Source organism: Eumetopias jubatus, unplaced genomic scaffold, assembly GCF_037043125.1.
Source record: "Eumetopias jubatus isolate StellerSeaLion01/CBP00866 unplaced genomic scaffold, mEumJub1_p1.0 scaffold_13, whole genome shotgun sequence".
NCBI classification, from domain to species: Eukaryota; Metazoa; Chordata; class Mammalia; order Carnivora; family Otariidae; genus Eumetopias; species Eumetopias jubatus.
Genome location: NW_028274819.1, coordinates 25,540,387 through 25,559,134, shown reverse-complemented (window position 1 = coordinate 25,559,134; position 18,748 = coordinate 25,540,387). Strand labels below are relative to the sequence as shown.

At 40.4% G+C, this 18,748-nt stretch overlaps 1 protein-coding gene across 4 annotated transcripts in view; it reads left to right on the top strand.

The window, feature by feature from the left end:
* The window catches only part of TRIM44 (TRIM family member 44), a 117,928-nt gene that overhangs the window by 36,317 nt on the left and 62,863 nt on the right, over positions 1 to 18,748 (top strand). For all 4 annotated transcript variants that reach the window (XM_088018167.1, XM_088018168.1, XM_088018170.1 and 1 more), the window contains one exon: positions 15,725 to 15,964. In XM_088018167.1, the coding sequence (XP_087874293.1) occupies positions 15,725 to 15,964 (240 nt within the window). The remainder of the gene's footprint in view (positions 1 to 15,724; positions 15,965 to 18,748) is intronic.

Below are 18,748 nucleotides of genomic sequence, written 5' to 3'. Positions count from 1 at the left end.
AGTTCCTCGGAAGGTTAAACACAGAGTTGCCATATGACCCAGCAATTCCATTTTTGGGTACATACCCAAGAGAAATGAAAACATATCCACACAAAAACTGCACCCCAGTGTTCATAGCAGCATTATTCATACCACCCAGACTGTGGAAGCAACCCAGCAGGTGACCGGGTAAGTAAAATCTGGTCTCTCCGTACAGCAGGACACTATTTGGCAGGAAGGAAGTGCGGTGTGGATACATGTTGCAATAAGGCTAACTCTCGAAAGTGGTGCTCAGTGGGAGAGGCCATTCCGAGAAGACCTCATAGTGAGTGATTCCATTTGTGTGATATGTCCAGAATAGGGCAGATTTCTACAGCTAGGAAATAGACTTGTTTTGGGGCTGGGGGAGATGGAGAAATGGGGTGGGGGTGATTGCTAAGGGCCGTGGAGTTTCTTTTTGGTGTGATGAAAATAAAATGTTCAAATTGATTGTGGGGTGATGGCACAGCTCTGAATATACTAAAGACCCCTGAATTGTACACTTTAAATGGGTGAATTGTATGTTATGGGAATTCTATCTCAATAAAGCTGCTGAGAGAGGGTGAGAGATTTCCTTCTGAAATCACTTTTGTAAGCCCTTCACTTAAAAGTTCCTCAGAAGGCTAAACGTAGAGTGGCCATATGACCCTATAGAGTAATTCTATTCATCAGTGAATAGTCTTTCTTTCTCCTTTCTTCTAGGCAGGGATGAGGGGCAGAAACCCAATGTTAGCCTGTCAGGGAGAGGCAGTATTCTACAGTTATTACCCGCGCGGGCTGTGGATCAGACCACACCTGGTCACATTACCTCCAGTGTCGACCACCAGTTCGACCTCAGGCAGATCCTGCGCTTCATATCTTAATGTCTCAGGTTTTTCATTTTTTTCAGCTGTGAAAGAGGGGATAATCATATATACTTCATAGGGTCGTTAGGAAGATGAAATGAGACAATCCATTTAAAGTGCTTAGTACAGCATCCTGTCCAGGGTGGCGGCTGCTAGCTTTCTCCTCGTCCCGAGATCCACCCCCTCTTCCAGCAGAAGGCCAGGGGTCCATGGGGGCAGCAATCCCACCCCCATAGTTCAGGAGGCCTTCGGATCCTTGTGGAGAAAAAGAAGCCACGTGTTTACAACTAACTAGATTCTGTACTTAGATCAATTAACACTTCCCGGGATTAGCGACACCTTAAAGGACCACTGCTACCTGTGATAATAGCATTCAGATAAATTGAGTTAAATCCCCACAGTTGGAGCCCCTTGGTTTTGCTGCCTGGCTGGCTGGCTGACTCTGGGCCTTGCGTGGCTGCCTCGCCTGGGTTTAGTTCAGTGTAGCTCCATTGCCCATTCAAGTTGAGGCAAACATATCTGCCTTGGGAGTTTGCAGCTGTGTGTCCGTATATTCCCGATAGAAACAAGAAATCAATGCATAGAAGCAATTATGTTTATTGTTATGGAGCAAATTCTCTAGTTAGCAAAACTGCCTGGTGCCAAATTAAAAGAAAAATAAATTAAGAGTCACAAAAGAAATTAAGTGTCACATTTAAGAGACACATTAGGAGATATGTCCTTACTTTAAACACCACTGGGATTCTTGTTCTCTTCCTACTTCCCCTTCCTGCTTCTCCTGCAGGAAGGTCATCCTCTTTCTATTGGGCACCAGAGCTCTTAATTGAAGTACTGTACAAATCAGCTCTAGGCATTTTGAAACCAGGGTAGGCTTGGTTTCCAAGCTGCCTGGTGGGCTGGAGCATTGTTAGAAAGCAAAGGGATTGAGCTTTAAATGGCTTAATAAAATTAACACACTGTGATGTCCTTCTCCCCCTGCCCCAGCTCCTGTCTGCACTGACAGGAGACTTGATAATATACTCTCTGCCAAAGCTTGAAGGGCTTATTACGTGACCAACATGGAGAGGGGAGGGGAGCTGTCAGGACTCTCCCCCAAAGCAGCCACACTTCATGTTGCCAGTGCAAGATTGTATTTGACATTTAATTTAGGAGCCTGGGTGCTTAGATATAAAACTTCACTGTGATAATAGTGATAAAAACCACCCGGACTTTTATTTAAGGGCCTCCTCTCCTGTCTCCCTTCTTCCCATTTTCCTGTTAGTTCAACCTCTCATTCAGCTAGGAAATAAAACTCAGGTCTGCTGAAGGAAAACGATGTCTTCTTTGATAACTTAAGGCTAGAGTTACAGAGTACAACTCTCAGTCTACCTCAGGTCTGTATGTAGATGCTTATGTGTATATATAAAAGGTAAAATTTGAGAATCCCATCTTTCCTGACTGCATTTAGCCCAAGGACAAAATCCATCTGTAGCTGTAGAGAATGTCCATTCAACCCAGTGATTTAGTTGATGACTACGGTTTGTTGAAGGGCTTCTGTTTATTTCTGTGGCCAGTGAAATAGAATCTTTGATAGCTCCTTAATTCCTAACTCAACCTGATTAGCTAGACGTTATAATCTCCATTTTACAGATCAAGAAGCAAAGATTTAAGAGGTTTAATGACTTGTCTAAAGCTAATGATGCCAATAAATTGCCTTTCTATGATTGCTGTATAGAATTGTTGGTAGTTGTAGGAGGTTACTCACTTTTACCTATGGAAGAGGGGTTGGGAATAGTATACCAGTAGAGAGTTTGTTCAGGCTTTCAGGGAAAAAAAAAAACTATTGAGTATGACATGCTTGCTTTTACCTCTATGGTGGAAGAGCACAGGTATTGGAGTCAGATGACCTGAGTCCTCTGGCACTTACTACCTGTTGATTTGCCTGAGCCTTTAGTGTCATCTGTAAGCTAGGGCTAATCATATTATACTTTTATTACTGAGTACCCTGAAAACAGAAACTTTTGAAGAGGAGATAAGAAATAATGGAGGATCGGGCACCTGGATGGCTCAATTGGTTAAGCGTCTGCCTTCAGCTCAGGCCATGATCCTGGGATGGAGCCCCGCATCGGGCTCCCTGCTCAGCGAAGAGCCTGCTCTTCTCTCTGCCCTTAACCCCACTCATGCTCTCTCTCTCTCAAACAAATAAATAAAATCTTTAAAAAAAGAAAGAAAGAATGGAGGATGGTTAGCATGGCCTTTAGGGGCCCAAAAAGTATTTTAGCAACGGTAGTTAGTTAACAAGCCCTGTGGTTCTTAGGTAAGCAGATTGTTAGCTGCTCCAGGGATCTAATACGGTTTTAGTCTGCAGAAGAGAGACAATATGATAGAAGCAGGTTGTGAGGTTGACTAGACCTACAGACTGTGTGTGGGAGCGGAGGGGCAGAATGTGACCTCTCCTTCCTGCACTCTGTGCTTTGCTGCAATATCACTGAAGTAGACTGTATTTGATTATATCAAACTAGAAAAGGCAAACATTGCTCCTTGACAGCTTGTGGCCATTTACTAAAACTGAGGCAAGGAGCCTCTGATTGACATCCTTAGTTTTCATGCCTAGGTTGTATGAGAAAGTTGTTCCTGTGTTCCTTTGGGAAATTAGAATCTGCGCTCCCAAGGTTGTAGGCTCTTTCTCTAAGAAAACTAATTGGGGACTCTTTTATCTGTGAAAGCTCAGTGGGGGGTACCATATGAAAAGCCCACAAATGTTCGTGGTTACTGTTATCTGGACCAGCAGAATAGTTCTGCTGATGTTCCCCTGTGCCCAAAGAATACTAAATTCTTTTTATGTATTATTTTGTGTAAACTTCACAAAAATATCTGTGAGAATGCTATTATTACCTTTGTTTTACAGATGAAACTTTCACCTTTCTGAGCTTCAGAAGCATTGAGTTAGCAGAGTCAGTACTCAACGTCTCTTTATCACAACAGACTCCATGAGGTTTACCATTTGGACAGCTGTAACAAAGAAGACAGACATACATCTCAGTGCCCTTTCCTGAGTGTTCCTGGTGGTGCACAGTTGTTTGGTTTCGATAGTACACAAATAATTGTGGCTTTGCAGGGAAAGTGTTTGGATAGAGAAGTGGAATGACGGTGGAGGGGTGAGGCTTGTTTTAAAATTGCTTTAATCTTCAGCAGATAATATAGACGTGCTTTGTATATTCAAGCCTAAAAGGCTTAAAAATAATTTCTGTTTAGTTGCCCCTGAAACTTTCAGTGTCAGTTCCCACCTCCCACTTCCTATGGGATAATTTCTGAAGCAGACACTGTCTTTCTAGCTTATGCACAGGTTAAGATGGAAGAGAGGCAAGAAAGCAAGGTGAAATAGTTCTCACTCATTCTTATTGCAGGTCCTGGGTGTCTCTGGGGACTCCTTCTTCTACTTTCACATTTCTACAGGGGGGTCACCCAGAATTATTTTTCTTTTCACTCAGGAAGAGTGGTGCTCAGAAGTTTGTGATTGCTTTCTTTATTGCCACCTTGGAGTCAGGCAAGATGAGAAGCATCTAAGAAGCAAGCAGTTGTATCGATTCAAAGGGAGCCTAGCGTTCCTGTTGAACTTACCTCTGGTGCATCCAGTTCAGTGCCATGACCCTGGGTTCCACATCACGTGGTCATGGCAGTAGAGTCATAGCAGCTGACAGCATGAACAGGCAGCCCTGGGAGGAGGGGATGCTTGGCAGGGATGCCACAGCCATAGTGGCTAGATCTCCATCTCTCACAGTAAGGGCTGGACCACAGTCTGCTGTGACCATGTCTCTCTCAGGTGGCTTCATAGCTGATTAGCAGATTCAGTTCAAAGGTTTGTTAGGATTTTTCTAGTACAAAGCCTTTAGATAACATAGTCCTGAGCCTCCAGTGCTGTGTGTGTGTGTGCGTGTGTGCATGTACATGTATATTCGTATTTATATTTGGGGGAGGGAAAACCCTGAAAGGGAGGAGATTCAGAAGAAGCATACTACAGGTTCATATGCATGAAGCCGTTGAAGAATAAGAGTACTTCAGCTCAAGGACCAAAATTTATAGTCTCAGGAAGAAGCACTTTGGCAGAAATAGAGGAAGGCTGGAGTATTCTGATTGAAATATGGGGCTCCTACCTGAGCTGAAGGTACAAGCCAAACCAGAGACTGTATAAGACAAAGCTAAGGTTTAAACACCAAGGAGGAGATAGAGGGGATCACCCGGAATCTCTTTGGGACTTAGGGTTTTATTCAGCAAGTTAGAGGTGCAAATGAGAGTGGGAGTGGGCTAAAAGGCCCTGGGGCCAGGGGGCAGGTGGAGCTAAGATGGAGCATTTGGGTCTGGAGACTGGGTAGAGAGATTGAGTGGAGAGCAGTGGAAGGGGGTGCGGAGAAGGGGCTTTTCATAGATACAAGGGCAGACTTCTTCAGCCAGTGTGGTGGAGAGCAGATGTGGGATGGCTTCTGGCATTTAATGTACCGACCACCATTTTGTGCAAGAGCCCAAGCAAAGGTGTCATCGTTTCTCCTCCGGCTACTAAGTCAAGAGACCTGTTCTTGGTGGAGAAAATGAAACTTAGCTCCAGAATTTAGAGCCTAGGTCGTTTCCTAAACTGTGGCGCTGTTAAGGAGGAGGCTGGGGTAGGACAAGGTCTGACTGGACTATATGGAAGAAGAATATTGTGGTTAAAAGGAAGCTTGTGTAGTCAAACTGTGGGTGCAGATCCCAGCTCTGCCACTTACTCTGTGTATGCATTTGGGCAGGTTTCTCACCCCCTCTGAACCTCAGTCTCTTCGTTTGTAAAATTGATAGAATAATAATTGTTACCACTTGGTATCTTTGTGACGATTAATTGAAGTAACACGTGAAATGCTTAACAGTAGCACCTACTATCTGGGCACTCAGAAAAGGCAGCAGTGATAACAGTGAGGAGGCGGGAGAGGACTCAGTTTGAGGCTTAATGGTTCAAGTAATAGAAAAGTATCCAGGCAGAGACAGACATCAAAAGAAATTGTGAGACTGGAGGCCTGGAGAGAAAATCCAGGTATAGGAGCCATCTCGGTGGAGGGAGGAGTTGAATTGCAAAAGTGGGATGAAATCACTAAGACGGAAGGTGTAGAGAGACAGTGCTTTGGGCCCCAGAGGACATTTGACAATGTCTGGAGGTGAGGGGTGTTGCTACTCTCACCTCCTGTGTAGAGGCCAGGGGTGCTGCTGCATATTTCACAAGGCACAGAACATTTTCCCTACACAAAAAGCTATCAGCTCCAAGTATCAATAGTGCTGAGGTTGAAAAAACCCTGGTTTAGAGGAGTTTTTCTAGTCATCTAGAGAGACTACGTAAAATTGTAGGGATGGAGCTGATAGTCAGAAAGCCAGAGAAGTCCAGGGTCACAGAAACCCTGGAAGGAAATTAAAGACTGAGGGGCATCAGTAGTGCTAAATGCTACAGACAGGTCAGTAGTGAGATTAAATAGAATTGGTGACTAGTAGATTCTTTATTGGTGTTCATGCAGGTTTTATGTGACCTTCTAAATAAGCTTGGTGGTTAAAGGTGGGAGAGAGGGTAATTGCTTGATAGGGCAGCATTGTCAAAGGAAAAAGGTTATTTTATTCTCTCTACACTTAACTTTGTTTCATCTTTAGAATTTCTAAGGCAGATTTCTAGTCCCCCAAAGCCCCTCTTGTTTTGGTAACAATTGTGATTAGAGACAAATCCAGATTGGTGAATTACTGCTCCAAGAATGCAAAATTTATGCAGTTGTATCATTTTAGAGATAAAAGAAAAACTGGCTCTTCATTTTTAGTAGCTCAGGAGCCTGAGGCTCTGAGAGATTCAGTGATTTGCCCCAAGTCACATAGCTAGTTGGTTCCAGAAGACAGGATTAACACTCAGGGCCTCTGACTTCTCATCCTGAGCGCTTTCGTCTGTGCCGAGTTGCTCTCCGGTGGCCTCATACTGGTTCTCAGGGGCTCAGTTTCCTTTTCAGTAGCAGGATGCTCTATGGAGTGGTTGTCAGAGCACTGACCTGGAACAGAGCTGACCTGAGGTGAATCTTTGCTCCATAGTTTACCTGCTGCATAACACTGGCCAGGTGACTTAATCACTATGGGCTTCAGTTTCCCTAACATAAAATGAAAATATCATTGCCTACTTGAAAGATGAGAAACACATATGTAATAGCCCCTGGCACACTGCCTACACACGGTAGCTCTTTATATTTTCATCATCATTATTCATAAGGCCCTGTCTTTGTCATGGATTAAAGGACAAGAGAATGTCCAGTGATGGAATCAGGCCAAAGTTAGGCATGCCTTCTCTTTTCACCCAGCATCGCTCCTAACTCCATCTCCCACTTTATTATATGAGCTGTATCATGAGGGTTAATGCCATTGTGCTTATATAACGTCCTGAAGCAGATGTCCCTCTAACATACTGTAAGGATGTCCATTTCTCATTGATGAGCCTGGTTGTTCTCTAAAGTAAGTGGCTTCACACTTTGGTCACTCATTGGATCACCTAGTTAGATCTTTTTTAGAGTTTTTCAAGACACTAAAATCTGCTCTTCTGAGGAGCCTCAGGATGACTGAAGCTCCCGTAGGAGAACCTTTGTTTTTTTTTTTTTAAGATTTTATTTATTTATTTGACAGAGAGAGACACAGCGAGAGAGGGAACACAAGCAGAGGGAGTGGGAGAGGGAGAAGCAGGCTTCCCGCTGAGCAGGGAGCCCGATGCGGGGCTCGATCCCAGGACCCTGGTATTATGACCTGAGCTGAAGGCAGAGGCTTAACAACTGAGCTACCCAGGCGCCCCCATAGAAGAACCTTCAAATGACAGGAGCAGCATGTGCTAAGTGCTTGGCTGTTATGGAAGCCATTATTTTAATGGGCTTAAGTTGAAAAGGGCTTTAAAAAAAACTTTGATTTCTTATAGAAAAGGGAAGTCAGATTAGGAAGGAAGGATCTAGTATTAACTGGGAAGGCAAAGAATGAAAATGTTGACATGCTTGAGATGAAGGTTCAGGTGGAAGAACTATCCTGCGTGGCCCTTTGGGTGGTCACTCCACCCCCATGCGCCCCTCCCCCACCTTCTCTAGGCTCCATTTCAGTGGCTATTTAGTTTTTGCTTTTAATTGTATCAATTTTTTAAAATAGACTTTTTTAGAGCAGTTTTAGATTCGAAGTTGAGCAAAAAATACTGAGTTCCCATGTACCTCCTGCCTCCACACACTTAGCCTTATCCACTATCAACATCTCACACCATAGTGGTAGATAAATTTGTTAGGATCAGTGAACCTGTATTGACTCATCATTATCACCCAAAGTCCGTAGTTTACATTAGGGTTCACTTTTGGTGTTGTATATTCTGTGGATTTGGACAAATGTATAGGATGTTATCTACCATGATAGTAGCCTACAGAATATTTTCACTGCCCTAAAAAATCCTCATATTCATCTTTCCTTCCTTCTAGACTTATGATATCTACTGATCTTTTTGCTATCTCCATAGCCTTTCCAGAATGTCATATAGCTGGAATCATACAATGTGTAGCCTTTTCATATTAAATTCTTCAATTTAGTAAGATGCATTTAAGGTTCCTTCATGTCTTTTCATGGCTTTCTAGCTCATTTCTTTTTAGTGTTGAGTAATATTTCATTGTGTAAATGTATCGCACTTTATTCATCTGTTCACCTAACTTCAAGACATCTTGGTTGCTTCCAGGTTTTGGCAGTTATGAATAAAGCTGCGGTAATACCCATGTGCAGGTTTTTGTTTGGACACACGTTTTCAACTCCTCTGGGTAAATACCAAGGAGCATAATTGCTGGATCATATGGTAAAAGTATGTTTAGTTTTGTAAGAAACTTCCTAACTATCTTCTAAAAGTGGCTGTACCATTTGGCATTCCCATCTCTCACCATTGTGCTCTACATCCTCGTCAGCATTTGGTGTTGTTAGTGTTTGGAATTTGGCCATTCTAGTAAGTATGTAGTGGTACTTCACTGTTGTTTTAATTTGCATTTCCCTAATGACATATGATGTTGAGCATCCTTCCTGTGCTTATTTGCCATCTGTATATTTTTGGTGAGATGTCTGTTCAGGTTGTTGGCCCATGTTTTAATTGGATTCTTTGTTTTATTATTGTATTTTAAGAGTTCTTTGTATATTTTGATAACAGTGCTTTATCAGATGTATCTTTTGCAAATATATCTGTGGCTAAGTCTGTGGCTTACCTTATTCTTTTAACAGTGTCTTTCACAGAGAAATTTTTAATTTTAATGTAATCCAGTTTATCAAGTATTTCTTTCATGGATAGTGCCTTTGGAATTGTATTTAAAAAGTCATCACCATACCCAAAGTCATCTAGATTTTCTCTTGTGTTATCTTTTAGGAGTTCTATAGTTTTGCGTTTTACATTTAGGTCTGTGATCCATTTTGAGTTAATTTTGGTGAATGATGAAAGTTCTATGGCTAGATTAATTTTTTTTTGCACATGTGTGTCCAGTTGTAACGCTATTTGTTAAAAAGACTTTTTCTATTGTATTGCCTGTACTCCTTTGTTCAAGATCAATTGACTACATTTATGTGGGTCTATTTCTAGGCTCTGTATTCTGTTCTGTTGATATATTTGTTTGTTCTTTCCTTATTTCCACACTGTCTTGATTACTGTAGCTTTATTGTAATAAGTCTTAAAGTTAAGTAGTGTCCTCCAACTTTGTTCTTTTCCTTTGATATTATATTGACTATTCTGCATCTTTTGCCTCTCCATGTAAACTTTAGAAGCATTTTATCAATATCCACAAAATAACTTGCTGGGATTTTTTATTGGAGTTGTAGTGTACCTGTGGATCAAGTTGGGAGAACTGACATCTAACTATATTTAGCGTTCCTATCCATGAACATGGAATATCTTTATATTTGTTTAGTTCTCCTTTGGTTTCTTTCTTCAGAATTTTGTTGTTTCCCTCATACATATTTTCTTAGGTTTATACCTAAGTATTTGATTTTGGGGGTACTAATGTAAATGGTATTGTTTTTATATTCAAATTCCAGTTGTTCATTGCTGGTATATAAGAAAGTGATTGATGTTTGTATATGAACTCTGTATCTGGCAACCTTGGTATAATTGCTTCTTAGTTCCAGGAGTTTTTTTTTGTCAATTCTTTCACATTTTCTACATAGACAGCCATGTTATTTGTGAACAAAGACAGCTTTATTTCTACCTTCCCAGTCTGTAAACCTTTTATTTCCTTTTTTGTCTTATTCCACTACCTAGCACTTTCCAGTATGATGATGAAAAGGAGTTGTAAGAGGAGACATCCTTGCCTTGTTCCTGATCTTAGCAGGAAAACTATAGATTTTCACTATTTTTTTTTTAAGATTTTTTTTATTTTTTTTAATTTTTTTTAAAGATTTATTTATTTGAGAGAGCGAGAATGAGAGAGAGAGAGTACATGAGAGGGGGGAGGGTCAGAGGGAGAAGCAGGCTCCTTGCTGAGCAGGGAGCCTGATGTGGGACTCGATCCTGGGACTCCGGGATCATGACCTGAGCTGAAGGCAGTCGCTTAACCAACTGAGCCACCCAGGCGCCCTAAAAGATTTTATTTTTAAGCAATCTCTGCACCCAGCATGAAGTTTGAACCCACACTTCCAAGATCAGGAGTCACATGTTCCATCAACTGGGCCCGCCAGGCACCCCTATAGTTTTTCATTATTAAGTGTGATGTTAGCTGTAGATTGTAGATATTTTTCGTGAAGTTAAGACAGTTTCCCTATAATCTGGTTTGTTGAGAGTTTTTTTTTTTTATCATAAATGGATCTTAGATTTTATCAAATGATTCTTCTGCATCTATTGATATGATAATGTGATTTTTCTTCTTTGTCCTGTTGACATGATAGGTTATATGAACTGATTTTCAAATGTTGAACCAGCCTTGCATACCTGGGATAAATCCTGCCTTGTCATGCTGTAAAATTTTTTTATACATTGTTGGGTTCAATTAGCTAATATCTTATTGAGGATTTAACTTTTTCTTCGAGCTTCATTTCTTTTTAAAACTTACTGTTCAAGAAAAAATAAGTGTTACACATTATTATAGAAAATTTGGACTAAAAGTGGAAAAAAATACTTTTAATCCCATCACTCCGAGGTAATCATTCTCCATCATTTTGGTGTATTTCTTACAATCTTTTGTAATAGAAATATTAATAACAGCAACAGTAAATGTTGTTATTACTTCTTTGGGTGGATACAGAGGTAGAGACCCCATGGTGCTGTGTTTACACAGGGGAGTAATGAAAGGAGGTAAAGAGGATATACATGACTGCTTTTGTCTGCATTTTCTGATGAAGATGAGAAAATTGGTTTAAGGAAGAGATTAAATGGTCACTTTAATAACCCTTTCTTTTCTCAATACCCCCATTGTAAAATCCAAGCAACTGAGGCTTCTACCCAGGTTGTCAGGAAAATATTTGAGGGCACTCAGAATGTTAGTTACGGAATGTAGTTCATAGTTCATGTCTGCTGTATTTCTAGGCTGCTGTGGATAATTTTCCAAGCCTTAGGAATGAGCATTGGTTTTATTCACGAACAGTGGCTATTCTTCTCATACACGAAAGATCCTGAAAAAGGACTTTGTCCTCATCTCTTCCCTCACCTGCCCTCACTGGAGCCTGATAGAGATTTGGAAAGCGCTGTCTTGGAGCAAAATGCCAGAATAAATACTAGAGGCTACGCAGAAGCCTTAACTTTGAGATTCCCAACGTGAAAGTTTCCATGGACACTGGCATGTTGGGAAGGCACTGTGCTGGTGGGAGTGAAGACAGCTTGTGGCATCTGAAAAAATTGCATTTCCTGCTTTTTTATTTTTCTATTTCAGAATAGTGGCCATTCAGAAGAGGAAAGGGGGAGTAAGAGTGGACTTCTTGACCTTTGGGGAGGTATTTAGAGTCTTCACAAACTATTTCATACAGTTCACACTTTTTAAGATCATTTTTGGAGTAGGCTCCTTTAAACTTACTTGCAGGGAATTTGGCTAGTAGAACAAGTATTTCTGAACTCTTCAATCAACGTAGACTCAGATGTTTTTCTTTTGTGTAGCTTCCTGCTCCTGACCCTATTCCATCTTTCTCAGTTCATGTCAGCAACACCTTTCTGGAACAAATCTTTCTTAAGCCATGATGCTTTCTAGCTAGTATGCCTTTTTTTTTTTTTCATAATTTGCCTGTAACAGAAAACTAAATAAAACCTTAGTTTCCTGCAAGCCAGCTAGCTAGCTAGGAGTTAACGGCTTGCAACCCATGTCAAGCATGTTGAATGGTGTTGTTTTTAAGTATAAGCTCTTAATTCAAGGTTTTATGTGTTTAATTATGTATGTGTAAAGTGCCAGTCTGTATGCCTCTTGGGTCCAGCCTAGCATGGAAATATTAACTACACGATCATATAGAAAGTAGCGTGGGATGGAACTTAACTCTTCAGATGCGTATCCTTTATCCCAAGCTTCACTTGGAGGGGAATAACATCTCAGTGGGGACAATAACAGAGCTGCCTGTTGACCAAGGAAACATCTCAGTTAAGAAGAAATAAGTTTGAAGAACCTGAAGCAGTCAGAAAGGGATCATAACAGGCAATATATTGTAGTACAAAGTATACTGGACTGGACCAAAGGAGAGCTGGTTGCTAAGCTTGACTTTATTACTGCACATGTATGTGTGTGGCCTATAAATTGAGGAGGTTGGCCTCAGCTCTAATGAGAACACTCAGATCTTCACTAGTTAGTTATGACTGTTCACACATAAGCCACCCAATTTTGCAAATTATAATGCTGTGTTTAAGTAATTTTAGGAAAATGCTATGTTTAAGTAGTATAGATTTTCACCCTAATACAACGATAACAAAGATATATCAAATGGCTTGTAACCTAGGACTTTAAAGTTTCAACAACTTAGGGGCCAGTTGACCAAAGGGAGGAAGCTCCTATTAGGGTTTCATTTGTGTAGAAGACCCAGGTATCACAGGGGAGATTTTGCTGGAGGCCACTACCAGTGCCCTAGGAATTACTTTGAGGAGAGGGAGATTTTTCTTTTAACCAGAGTAGTTCTACTTTTGGTTCTGTTATGATTTAGGGTTCTACATTAAGATTTTGTTTAGGGTAAGTGAAGTTCTGTGCCTCTAAAAAAGCTTGTTCTATGAGACGCCCAGGCTTCTCTTCTCTGCATATGTAGAATTTCCTTTTACTGACACTGTATGTAATACAGTCAGGAGTATGAGACTGTCACTCTCACCTTTCAGGAGCTGTAGGATAGAGGCTGAAGAAATTCTAAGAAACCTATGCAGAAATGATGTCAGTGGCTCTCAGGTTAGCAGGGGCTGAAGGAAAGGGTCTGCTGCTCTTGGAGAACCGTGAAGTTTGTAGCAGAATGGAGTTTTGATGGCAGGGAGGTGAAGTAAAGCTTGAAAGGGGAGTTTTGGAAGCTGTTTCACTCCTGCCATGGGTAAGAGTCCTTTCTCCAGAGTACTCAACCTACTATATCCCAGGGAGTCTCTCCTTTGGCCTCTGAATGTGAATGGAAGCTATGACCCAGAAATTTGTTCTTACCATTTTGAACTAGGTTGGAGAATATCTTTTTGTTGATTAGTAGAGAATGGGGGTGAAAAGGATAAAGGTTTTAGAGAGTAGATTATTCTGCCTTCAGTTCTTATTTGTGGCCTGATCCGTATAAGATAAACTGTACAAAATAAAGGTTGAGAAACCTGTGTAAAACAATGGGAAACAGAATTTGATTTTTTTTTTTTTTTTTTTTTAAGCCCTATGATTTAGTCACCTACTGCAGGCTGGCCGCACCTTTCCTGACTGATGTCAGCTTCTGACCTGAACCACATGTGTACGTGAGGGCTAGTAAAATAGGTTGCGAGTCAGTTTTTATTGTGTTCTCCATTTTTAGTCACTTGTAACTGTTAGAAAGAGATTTTCGCAGGCATTCAGAAAAGTTCATCTCTTAGCTAAAATTTGCTAGGTTTAGTCTCTAAGAGAAGGTCTTAGGTCTTTATAAGACTTAATTTATTTCAGAGTTTGAGATCCATTCATAAAAGGTCATCATAAAGCATAACAGCCTTGAAATAAACACACTAAAAATAAAAGGAATTACATAAATAAGCACAAATCACAGTTCTCAATCTGATACAGAATTTGCGGGGACATTAATAACATTTAACACTCCCCCTCCCCTTTTCCTTCGCACCAGGGAGAGTACCTGCAGAGAGTATAATGAATTCCTGAGGGCTTATGTCACTTAGTCATTTGATGTGTGAATAGAGACGTGTCCTACAGGCCTTATTTTGTACGGACGTTCTTATGGAAGTGTTACAAAAGCTGCTTACAGTATCAAGCCTCTTTCAGTTTTTAAGAGGCTAATTAAAAATGGCCCCATCTTCCTCTTCTGTAGACAGTCTCTTCCTCAGTCTCCTTTTTAGGTTTTCCCAGTTTGGCTTTCCTTCCCGGTGTTCTGGTGAACAGAGCACCAGACTGGGAGCAGGAAGATTGGTGTCCCCTGCATCTTCTCCAGGTGCCCTGCAGCTGCAGCTGTTCCCTTATCTGGCAAAGAAAGGGATTCGCTTAGGTGACAACTACTTTCTCCTTCAGCTCTAAAACTCTCACTTGGCCTTTCTCCTTCTGTCCACTGCTCTACCTTTTCCCTTTTCCCTGCCATAGTTACTCACCGTGCAGAGTTGTTTGAAAATATTCCTAAAATACACGTAGTTGTGAGGAAGCATCAGTAAGTATAGTTATTGGAAAGATACCGAGTTTAGTAGGTCTTATTTTGGTAGTTTCTCACTTTGTTTACCTTATGCCCCAGCCAAATATATCCTGCAGCCATATTTTATTTGATCTGCTCAGTGTTTGCTATAAAATAAATCAATAATATGTTTTTACTCATCAGAGAATAAACATTTTAAGGATTGGCATGATCTAATATTGGTGAAGGTATAAAGAAATGCCTACTTTCACACATTGTTGTGGGAATGTAATTGGTACATCTTTTTTGGAGGGCAGTTGGGCTGTATCGGTCAGTAGTTTTAGAGTATATAATAAATTGACTCAGTGACTCTAAAAGTCTCTAAAAAAATTCATATGCGAATATTAGGAGATACATCCAAGGATGTTCATTACTGTGTTGTTCGTAATAGCAAAAATTTGGAAATATCCTGTATTTCCATTAAGAAGGGAAATATTTAATGGGTATGTTTATCTTTTTATTTATATATATAAATATTCATTGTATATATCCACATCATAGACATTAAAAATAATATAATGAAGTTGATCTGTATGTACAAACATATTTTAAATAGAAAAGCAAGACCCAGAACCTAATGTTCACTATGACCTATTTATATAAAAACAACATAACTGTCTGTATATGTATATGTGTATAACTAGATAGAAAGATGGCTGGAAGGATACATACCAAACTGTTACTAGTAATTACCCTCCAAAGAGAAAAATGGTATTCAGATGGAGAGAGAAGAGGAATTTCATTTTTTACAATTTACACTCACCTATTAAATTGTTAAAAAGTAATCAGGTATTGCTGCTGTAAAAATGAACAAAAGGAAGAGCAAAAAGGGAAAGGAGGATAAGGAATTACTTCCTAAAGACTAAAAAAGGCAAACGAACTACTAAGAAATTCATCAACAGTATTATGGGAACATTGTTTAGAGGATAGTCCCAAAATTTCAGGACCACTTAGGAACCATGGTTGGTTTATATTTTGGCCAGGGCTGCCTAGCATTTACAGTACAGTTCTATCCTTCCATTCTTTGTATGTCCAGCTTATTATTTTTACTTGTTTGTGTTCTGCAGGTAACCCGGGACCAGATGAAGGTGTTTATACAGCAGGAGTTTAAGAAAGTTCAGAAAGTGATTGCTGATGAGGAGCAGAAGGCCCTTCATCTAGTGGACATCCAGGAAGCAATGGCCACCGCTCATGTGACTGAGATACTGGCAGACATCCAGTCTCACATGGACAGGTTGATGACTCAGATGGCCCAAGCCAAGGAACAACTTGATACCTCTAATGAATCAGCTGAGCCAAAGGCAGAGGTAAAGGAGAATGCCTGCAATTATTAGTAGCAGGAGGAGGAATAGGAGGAGACTGACTGCTATGTTTGTTAGCTGTGGAAATTCTCTTTTATGGTCCCTAAACATGAATGAATTGAAAGCTTAGGGTATAGGTATTTAGACTGGTGTGTGAACCAGTGTGGAAGTATTGGCTCCTAGGGCCTGCACCCAGGAATTGGGCCTGGCAAAATATTTGTCTACCATGACTTAAAGGAGTATAGTCAGTAGGGCAAATACTAATCACAGTTAAGGAGGGAAGCCAGAAATCAGAGCCAGAGAAGAAGGCAATTGACAGATTCCAAGTTGTGAAATGAGCCTGTGAATAAAGTCATCATAGGGATGAGAACAGGGTGAATGAGAATGTCAGGAAGTGGAACATAAAGCAGGCCAGAATGAAAGGTTTTGGACTGATTGTGTGAATAGTAAAAAAGTACCTTAGCCTGGTTTTTATATGGAGCCAACTGCATAAATTGGGGGCATAACTGTTAGATTAAAGGAGGCATGTGGCAATGGAAGGATCAAAAAAGGTGTGAATGAAAGACAAAGTAAATGTTGAATCACTACAAATGTGAGTCTCTGTATTCATTATTATTTTGTAACAGGCAAAAAAAGTCTTAAACATTTTACCAAACAACATATTCAGGCGTTTGGGATATAATTCTAAAATAAAATTTAAGGCAGCCATTTTAAAAAATACTATAGAATTTATATTTCACCCACTGGGGAGAAGCTTTTGTTCATAAGGTTTTATAGTGTTATGTTGAAAATTCTGGTCAAGCTTATGTCAGAAGGGTAGGTCCTTCTAGAAGAAAACCTAGGGGAGTCCCATGGACTCTCCAGGACTGCTACTGACTCACTGAGCTTATTGCTTAGCTAGCAGTCTTGCCTTGGCCCAGGAGAGCCTAGATACAGAATAAATGAGCCGACGGAAGAGCCAGGTTATCATTCAAGAGGTAGGTATTGTCCGAGCCGTCCTGACAGAAAATGTCAGAGACCGTTGGACAGTTATCTGCTTCACTCATCCAAGGTTCTTGATTAATTTTCATCAGTGTGTGAAAAGAATAGAATGTCTTGTTCTTTTCATTTTATCCTCTGCAGAATTAAGAAAATGTGTGCCTAAGTAAGTTTCCAGATAGGTAAGAGAGCATTCTATATTCATCATTTAATTTAACCCTTATATCAGCATTCATTATCTCTGTTTTACAGGTGGGATATTGAGATGCAGAGAACTGCAGAGATGCTGAGCCAGTGTCATTTAGTTAGTAGAAAACAGAGCCAGTATTCAGATTGAAGTCTATTCTATCCCAATGCCTATGTGTTTTCCCTACTATGTGCAGTATGTCAAGTGTTCCATTTATATATGTGGGAAAAATGAAGAGAATCAGTGCCCTAGACAGCTTTGTGTTCCTGAGACCTTTTATTTTTTTTAAAGATTTTTGATTTATTTATCCTTGTCAGAAAGAGAGCATAAGAGAGCACAAGTGGGGGGAGGGGCAGAAGGAGAAGCCGACTCCTTGCTGAGCAGGGAGCCCGATGTGGGCCTCAATCCCAGGACCCCAGGATCATGACCTGAGCCAAAGGCAGATGCTTAACTGACTGAGCCACCCAGGTGCTCTCCTGAGACCTTTTATAGTGTGGAGGTGGTCACTTTGTGTCTTAAACAAAAAATTCAACCAGAATTAACTCAAGGGATAAATGGCATCACTCTGTCCCAAATTCCCCCCAAATCGGAACCCCACATTTATTCTCTGTGTTGATTAGGTTGTTTTTTCAAAAATAAAGATTTATTTTTGAGAGATAGCCCCCTCTCTTTTATTTTCATTTCAAGTAAGGAATTTAGTCCCTCCCCAGTATTAACCATCCTCTAAGCACTTCAGCTGCTTAACTGTGCTATGCTTGTTAACTCTGATGGGATTACTCCTAGGGATGCAAAACTGACAAGGCCAGAGGACCAGGCTGTGGACAAAATAAGCTATTAAAAACAAAAAGTAGCATTCAGCTGGCTAGAGCTTTTACAAAGAGCTGTTCTCATCTAATAGCCTCTCGCTCCAGCTAATCTGGTAACGTACTGATCAGAGCAAATCTCCAGTACCTCTTTTTCACTCAGCAGAGGAATTCTTTTCTTCCTTTTGCATGTTATCGATTTTTTTTAATCACCTGCATTTCATACTTGGCCAAAAGAGTCTTCCTCCCAACATTTTATTATGAAAATTTTTGAACATGTAGCAAAGTTGAAAAGATTTTACAGATTACACCCATATACTTCCACCTAGATTCTACCATTAACATTTTAATATACTTGAATCATGATTTACACATAGCCATCTTTCCAGCCTTCCACTCTTCAATGCATCTTATTTTTTTGATGCTTTTAAAATTGGATTGCAGATACTGATTCTGAACAAGATGGAGTAAACATATTTCACTTTATTACTTCCACCAATCACAGCAAAAATTCCTGGACAATATATATATATTTCTTTATTTATTTATAAAATATTTTATTTATTAGAGAGAAAGAGCATGAGCGGGAGGAGGGGCAGACTCCCCACTGACCTGGAAGCCAACGCAGGGCTCGATCCTAGGACCCTGAGATCGTTACCTGAGCCCAAGTGAGATGCTTAATCAACTGAGCCACCCAGGCGCCCCTGGACAAGATATTTAAGTCACCTACCAGAAGACTCTCAAAAGTGAGAAAAGATGGTCCTGACCAGGGATCTTGGGATTTGAGGAACTACATGGCATTGAGTTCCCTGGGATTTTTCT